General features: G+C 38.7%; 1 protein-coding gene across 1 annotated transcript; it reads left to right on the top strand.

The window, feature by feature from the left end:
- The first annotated feature begins 1,411 nt into the window (after positions 1-1,411).
- LOC104966301 (armadillo repeat-containing protein 4-like) lies at positions 1,412-8,186 on the top strand. Its single transcript, XM_010795488.1, has 7 exons — positions 1,412-1,498; positions 2,278-2,525; positions 2,883-3,040; positions 3,791-3,992; positions 4,203-4,309; positions 4,753-4,889; positions 8,091-8,186. Exons 2-7 carry the CDS (start codon positions 2,302-2,304, stop codon positions 8,184-8,186), a joined length of 924 nt encoding a protein of 307 aa, XP_010793790.1. The 5' UTR covers positions 1,412-1,498; positions 2,278-2,301.
- Positions 8,187-8,470: the final 284 nt, after the last annotated feature.

Below are 8,470 nucleotides of genomic sequence, written 5' to 3'. Positions count from 1 at the left end.
CTGGGGAGAGCGTTTCATTTAATCCTTAAACGAACAGCAATTAGGCTCGCTAATGAGGCCCAGGGTTAGATGTATTAAGACTCTGTTTATCCTGCTTTCCTTCCCATTTTTTCTCCTCTTCCATCCGTCTTTGCATTGCTTTTTACTAGAAGGAAAGCTCAAACGCACAAACTTTACATCAGCACTGTCTGAGCTCCATAGCCCCCCCACTCCAGCACTTAATACAGACAGTTGGTTCCAAATCAAATACCTGGAGGGGGAGGCAAACATAAATCTAATCTTTTAAGAACAACATCCAGACAGATCTCTCTTGATACTACTGATGAGCTACTACTTCTCCTACCCCTGCGGGATTCTTGGTGATTGATTTACATGCAAGCTCACTCCAAATTACCCAAAACGGTTTCATAAGAAAGTAGTTCCACCTGCTGTGCCGCCATCGCGCCAGGCTAAAAGGGAAAGGTCTGTGCTGCTGGCAGACTGTGTGACAGACAAGGCGGCATACGTTTGTGCTTTTAGAGTAAAGGGGTTAATCACATTACATTAAAAGTCGTCTGCATTTATAAGGAGAATGTTTCCTACCATGGTGTGGGGCCTGAAGACATTTTTATGTTTCTGTCACTTTTGAGTGAGTTTGAACAGAAAAAAGAGTATAAAGTAGGATTTTTTAGAGCTGTTCATTTGCCATATTTGCAAATAATTTTCTTTTCAAGCCACCATGTTCAGTGGCTGTCCTCATCCACTTTAATTACTATTCTGTAAAAAATATATGCTACAATTGGTGTTGCTTTTACACATCCAAAAGTACAATGTCTTTATCAGTGGCTTTTCCACTTAAATTTGAACATTTCCATGTCCAAAATAAGGCTTAACATACTCGTTTGGATTGGTGTATCTACCTTAAACTGAGTGAACCTGTTTGTCGAGTCTAAACAGAGAGTATCCACCCAAATAGACTGTTTTCACTTGCCAATGTTTGTCCGCAGGACACTGCCAAACCAGTAGTGAGAGGGGAAATAGGCTCTCAAATATGCGGTCATGTGGACACTCAAAAGGGAAAGCATACAGGGATATTATTATTATGACAGCATTTTCCTAGACATTTCGCAGACTCTGACCATGCAAGTCACAACACTTGCATTTCTACAGTTACAGTTCACACACAGGTAGTTTGCATCTGCTCTGTACACATAAATATAAATAATTATATTTCAGTTTTATTTGTATTCTTTATATATATTTTCCTTAATCTTATTTTTGTATTCCAAACAACATAGAACAATATAGTAATGGTAATGTTTCATTACACTAAAATAGATTATTAAAAGTTTGAGTTTAGTCATCTTTGAACCAACTCGCGTTCCGTTGTATTTGGTCGTATCATAGCAACCAAAAGGGTCGGATATTGCTGGGAGAGGCGTGTGTGGTTTCCATGGACACGGTTGATACCAAACTTACGGTAGAAGTTTAGAAATAGACAAAAACCTTGAATTACACGGTAAGTTTACATGACTAGAAGTAGCAAGTCATGGTTAAAACTTGTAATATGTGTTTTTTATTAACAAGGAATAGCGCAAAGTGGTTGTAGTTAGTCGACAGTAATCTAAAGGATGTGTATTAGCTTTGCTAACGGCACTACACTAACGCTTAAACTAAGTTAGCATATTAAACGTTGGTACTTAAACCTCGACATTGTTGTAAAAAGGAAGAGCTTGACAACTACCATGTAAGCACGTGAGCAAGTATTCTTATTCCCTACTGCTTAAATATATTTCATAAAGGTAAATAATATTCAGAAAACCATAATTGTAGACGTTATTTAACACCATAAACTCAACGTGCCTTTTTTTAGAACGTTAGCTGAAATGTTAGTTAGCTTTTCAATGTATTTTCACGTTTTGAATGAACGGCAAAAATACATATGAACAATTACTTTCACTATAATTTAATCTGAACATATTTTTTAAATGAGTCATTATGGCTATGAACTGTTGGAAAATAGTTTCAAACGATTAACAATAATCTTAAGCCTAAACTAACTGTTAACAGGTCAGTTAAGAATCCAAACTCTTTATTCAATCAACTATTATATAAAGCAAATAAGAAATAGCTAATCATTACACTTAAAAAAATCAAACAATCTAATATCAAAGTAGTCTAGAAATAAAGCATGACCTCTCAATTTTTCCTCATGAGCCCCAAAGCCAACAGATGAAAAATAATGAGTTTGAGTAAAGTGACACACTGTTTAAAATAGTGTTGTTTTTATTTTTTCAGTTTCAGAATATCCCAGCCGCTGCTATGGGGCTATCACTGACGAGGGCAGCCCAGTGGACCCCGGCCAGCTCTGGTACTGGCAAACTTGAGTCCACGCCAATGAATGAGTCCTTGTTGAAGGAAATCCTGAGCTTTGCTGAGCAGTTCGGCTCCCAACACCCACAGGAGGCCTTGCATGTGTTTCAAGAACCTCTCCAGTGGAGTACCACTTTAGTGGCATCTGATTTCAAAACAGACTATGACATCAGGTTGGTCTAATCATGAGGCAGGCAGCTGGTTGGCCGGTGTTTTCAGTATTACGTGTCTGTGCAGGATATGCTGTCACCATGGTGTCCAAATGTATTTTACCTTGGCTTTACTCAAAGCAGTATAGGCTATAATTAATTTGTTATTCAGCTTCAGTTCGACTGAGTACATTCCATTTTATTTCTTCAGAAGTTCTGGTCCAGCGTGTGTTTAGCTTTGTATCTTGGAAGGGGAGAAGTAGAGAAAAAAAAATACAGACTCTGATCTTCCTTAAGTGTGTTGGCTTTTATAATCTAATACAAGAAAAGTCATAAGAGGGATAAAACTGAAGTACTGTTTTTGGTTTCTTTTCCCTGCAGTGACTCAGACGTAAAGTCCAATGAGAGAGACAGTGAAGGGCTTCCATTGTTGCAGCTCTCCCCTCCTACTGTTTCTGTACGCAGCTTCAGCCAGCTCTCTAAACTCATTCATCTGGCAGAAGATAAGAAGGTGGAAGAGGTTCAAGCATGTCTAGAAGGTAAGCATGATGACCACAGGGTGATATTTGAATCTAATTAGCATCTTAAGGAGTCTAGGCATAGCTTCATAACCTACAGACTTCATTGTTTTTTGTCTAAGATCATCTAATAATGCTTGGTAATTAAGTGCGCTACATACATTAAAACCCAAGGCAGTAACATTACAAACATTGAAACAGGAGTAAAAACAGATACAACTAACCACAGCAATGAATACAGATACAATTAAGAAGAGATAAAGATTTGACAAAACTTAAAAGTACATAGAGAGGGATTCACATAAAAGCCTGGTTTAGGTTATTTTATACCATTTTGTTTTACACATTTGGACTACTAACCTCCGCTCCGTGTGTAGAGGGTGGGAGTCATCATTTAACATAAAGCTGGATAACTGCTGTAGCTTTCTGAGGTACAGGGTCTCGAGGTTTCGCTGTGACTCACCAATCAGTCTGCTAGACCACTTGATAAACTGACTGAGAGAGTTAGAAAAAGACAGAATGGACTCAATAAAAGCACAATAAAACATGACCATCATGGTTTTCATCAAAGTATGCATTTAAAAGATGAAACTGATTTCTCAAGCCCAATATCGTCGTGTGCACCACAATACGGGTGCCCTAATAGAAAAGTACATAAAGGGGCTGCCTCATTGTTGGATCCAAATGATTCCAACTCATATCGTCCATGCCACTGCAATCAGGCTCTGAATCTAAAGATGTGTATAAGTTAATATCTTTTTTTTCCTTCAGAAAATAGATACCCCGTGGTTAAGATTCTTGGTTCCAGTGTTGCCAGCATCCTGCAGGGAGAAGACACCGATACTGACGTGCTAAGTCTGGTAGACAAAGTGAAAGATCAGGGCAAGGACTCGGAGGTCAAGGTCAAGCTGTTCCTGTTGCTCCAAAATCTGGATAACAAGCTCCTCAGCAAGTGCCTCGAAGAGATAGCCGGGTATGTGCGTCTTTTATCTCCAGCTGTCTCAGAAATCTCTCTGATTATCTCTCCATCCTCCACGCCTATCCTCTTTCACTCCGACCTAACCAGTCCTACTGCGACATGCTGTTGTTTATGATTGGAATAGGCAGCAGGTTTAGAAAAGGGAACCATGAATGAATGAGAGGAATTAGATGTTTGTTTTGTTTTTCTACATTTTCATTACAGAAAAATCAGGCTTGACCCCACCGCAGTGAAGAATGAAGTGGATTCACTGAAACAGTCAAGCATTGAAGGGGAAAAAAGGGTGTTGAAGTCCATTCGATACACATCAGGTTTGAATTATCTCCACATTTCACTGACTTGCAAGGAGAGCAATTGCTATTAACACTAAAGCTGGATATTCCAACGCATAAAAAAGTCTGCATTTGCCACCACAACAGACATGGAAGCTATTATATCTGTCAGATTCCAGTTGACCAAGTCGTTAGTCAATGCAGTGCACTTATCATGGCCTTATAAAGCAAGTGCACACCAGGCGGTTAAAGCAGTACTCATTTCTCATGTTGGATTGACACTGTATAAAGAAATACTGCAAACGGCCTTAAAATATACTAGCGTCACTAAGGGCCTCCTTTTAGTGGTTGATTTATATTGCAATTGAAAGGATAGAGTTACCCAGGGCTCATGTCTACGACCTCTGCAGTTTTCCTGTATACTGTTAATATAATACGTTTTTGGCAAGATTTATGCAACGTTCCTCCCCTTTCCTCTTCAGATTATATATTTTCAAATGGCTGCCGTGCCCCTCCTTGGAGACAGGTTCATCGCGAGATGTGTTACCTAGTGATCGAGCCGTGTGACACTGAGACCCTCTGCGTCACCTGCAGCACTGCGGGAGTTTTTATTAATGGGGTAAGACTAGGAAGATAAAGCACTGTGTGCTGCTGAAGGTCAATGCAATGTTGTTTCCTTTTTCTGTGTGAAGAAATGTTAAAGGAGCAGACTGGAAAATACTTTTTGATAGGCCAATTTATCATTGCACAGTCAGTAAAGTGGCAGTAAATTCACCTCAGCAGGTGTTCCAGTGATTTGGTAAAGATTGATTCTAAGTTCCTTTAGTCGTGCTGTTGAATCAAATAACCACATTGTGTTACTTTGTTTATCCTCCTCCTCAGCAACTGTTACAATAGCAATCTTAAAGCAACATCACAGATCAATCAGTTGGTAGTAAAGTCGAAACATCTCAACAATACATTACAGATCTTAATGCATATACCCAGAGCTGGAAGAATGTATTAAGAGTTGCATTTAGTTAAAAGTTCTGAAAAGATGTTTAATGAATGTAGTGTAGTCAAATTACATTATTTCCCTTTTAATTGTAATGAAGTATAAGAATTGTAGCATTGAATGAAGTACTCAAGTAAAGTACTTTAAATGTACTTAGTTGCTTTCCAACGCTACCACTTACATATTTCCAGCATATATTCAAAGGAAAGCAGGAAACCAATGGGACATACAACCTAGGGCTGCTTGATTATGGCAAAAATCATAATCTCGTTATTTGGGTCAATAATTGATATCACGATTATTAAAAACAATTATCCATTTACTTTGAAAACATAAATGTATTGGACAAGAAAAAAAAAAAAAAAAATCGTTTTATTTAGATTACGTCGTTTTCGTAATCGTTGCAAGCCATAATCGTAATTGCGATTAAAATATGATTAATTGAGCAGCCCTAATATAACCTATAAGAGAGGGCAGAAGGAGCCACACAACTGTAAAAGTGTGGCAGATTCTTTCCAAGAAACATCCAATCTATGATCTGTGATCCAAAATGGGATAAAGCCCACCTAAAAATAAAAAAAACTGAATTTGTAGCAGCTGACATTATTTGACTTAAACATACCATACTCAAACTGCCCATGTTTTCAGGTCTGAATAATAGTAATAAAGTAATACAAAGATGGTTCTATAGCAATAAATCTACAACATAAAAAGAGTCAACTGATTGATCCTGCAGAGGAGTACATACAAGATGCGTTTCAGATACATAAACAGTTCTGAGTTTACAGAACCAGATCAATAAAATGAAAAACAATACCTCCTCGACTGAAGGCTTGGACCAAGAGTTTTATTTTCCAGATCCATTAAATCTGACTTGAGTTACCAAGAATAATCATTTCTGACATTTGTAAGTCCCTCTGTACATTGTTCCAGCTGGAAGGGGTATTTAAACAAAGATCAGTGGTCTACAAAATAACCACGCCCAGCAATAAAAGCACATACTGGTATAGTGCATCCAACAGCTTTAGGGCATGTGCACTCATTAATAGCAGAACTCCAATATCCAATAAAGTCTGAAGAAAAAGGTTTGTTTACATTGTTACAACAACAAAATAACTACAATATCTCTTGATTTCAATCATGTTCATAAATAAACCTAAAATCGAGGTCAAACCCTGGCTTTTCANAGTGATGAAACGGAAATGACAGTTTAGAGTAAATTGTGATGTGGACTCTCATCCCAGAATTTTAAGGAAATCAGTGGGGATATTGAACAGGAAACATTTGAAATGTTTCCTGTTCAATATCCCCACTGATTTCCTTAAAATTCTGGGATGAGAGTCCACATCACAATTTACTCTAAACTGTCATTTCCGTTTCATCACTCACCTCAGCAATTGACCTCACTCCACTGTCCCTGTATTCTGCCTCACTCTCAAGCGCCTAGATGTCAAGAGAGGTGGTGAAGTGATAATTATGTATTGAGCAGTATACTCTTTCACATTGAATCATAACAAGTCAGACTGAATGTAAATACAACTGACTCTAAAGTAAGTCCCAGTCTGTGACATTGGACATGTTGAAGACTCAAAGTCCCAAGCAGTAGGTAGAATATTAGCTAGTCTATGTAATGTACACAGAAAATAAATAGTTAACTGAATACTGGGATGGAAATTGCCTATAAGCACTCAGTAAAACATAAACACACACAAAAAGCTTCTGAATGATAAGTATAATTAAAACATAATGCACATTACCATTTTGAGAGAGAGTACTGAAGTTAAAGAACTCGAACTGAGGCTCCAGTAAAACACACTGACTGCGTCTACATGGACATCTGTAAGCCGTTTATGAGTATTATCCCGGATATGATCATATGGGGATATGGTGTTTACATGAGCACAGAGAGATCGGGTTATTCATCTTCCCTGTTTACATGATAAATACTAGTAACCTGGCATTTTGATGCCTTTTCTAATCTAAACTATTCAGTATTTGTATTTCTCTATCATGACATAAAGACGAAACTCCTCTCCAGAAGTGAGACGCTTTTCTTTTTTTTCACTGTTAACTGATGAACTGCTACCAGCTGAAGACTTACTTTCCTCTTCTTTGAAAAAAATGTTCTTACGTCCATGTTGTCTGGGGGAGAAAACATATCAAACCAAGAGATCGTCAGCTTTGATTTTCGCTGTATTAACAATGTCCTGACTTCTTGGTGTGTGTGCCTTACCTCTGCTACCGGCATCGCTTCATACAACAGATCTGAGCTGTCCAACTATGACAACACTCCTTGAACATGCATGCACTATGGGAGAATCTGCCTTGGTACAAAGTAGCAGTGAAAACATGGTACGGAGTTTCATTGATTTGGGCATTCTCTCAATAAGCAAGTGGAATGGATTTGATAGTGAAACACTGACACAGCGCTCTACAAAGTGCGGCGAGTGGATAGACCGATTCACGGACTTTCCACATGGTAGAAGTGGGGGGGGTCTAAACTAATCATTTCAAAAAGTGGGGGGGACTTGTCCCACCCTCATACAATGGCTGTGACGCCCATGTACAGAGTTAACAACATGTTTTGTAATGTAACTGAACTTGAAATTTGGCACCAAATTGTTATATCAGTTGCTTATTAAATCTATGTAGATATTACGCTCATGAGAAAGGTTAAAATGGACACAAATGCGTTTTGGTTTGGGTTGTTTATACTGTCTCTGTACGAAAACTAAATGCCATCCACCAAGGCTATTGCTGGCCCAGCTGCACAAAGACATATTTTTAGGCAGGTTTTTGTTGTAAGCTGTTTTATACCACCGGCAGATGGGAAGGATCCAAACAGACCTGAAGAATCCCGGCGAGGCTTTCACGGTGAACACTTCACAAGGAGAACGTCCTCCTAACTCGAGTGTCACCTAATTGAACTTTAGCTGCCTGATAGTCATGAATTCTGGATTTCATTAAGCTGGCGAGCGTGAAGGATAGATCTCTCTCAAATCATCTGTGTTTTAATTGCCAGCTCTCCATTAAAATCAGATTACCTGAAGAGAGCAGCGAAGAGCCAGACAAGACAAAGAAAGTAATTGAATTAGAGGCGAGGCAAGAGGGAGCACCAGGGAGAGGCAGAAGAGCCTGTTTGCGAGAGAGATGACCAATATTACTGGTTGTGAGCGAGGAATCAAGAGTATTGGAGATTCAGAGGC

The sequence above is a fragment of the Notothenia coriiceps genome, unplaced genomic scaffold, assembly GCF_000735185.1.
Source record: "Notothenia coriiceps isolate Sejong01 unplaced genomic scaffold, NC01 NC01_scaffold00037246, whole genome shotgun sequence".
Classification (NCBI taxonomy): domain Eukaryota; kingdom Metazoa; phylum Chordata; class Actinopteri; order Perciformes; family Nototheniidae; genus Notothenia; species Notothenia coriiceps.
The sequence above is the reverse complement of the archived record's forward strand: the minus strand, read 5'-3'. Positions and strand labels throughout refer to the sequence as shown.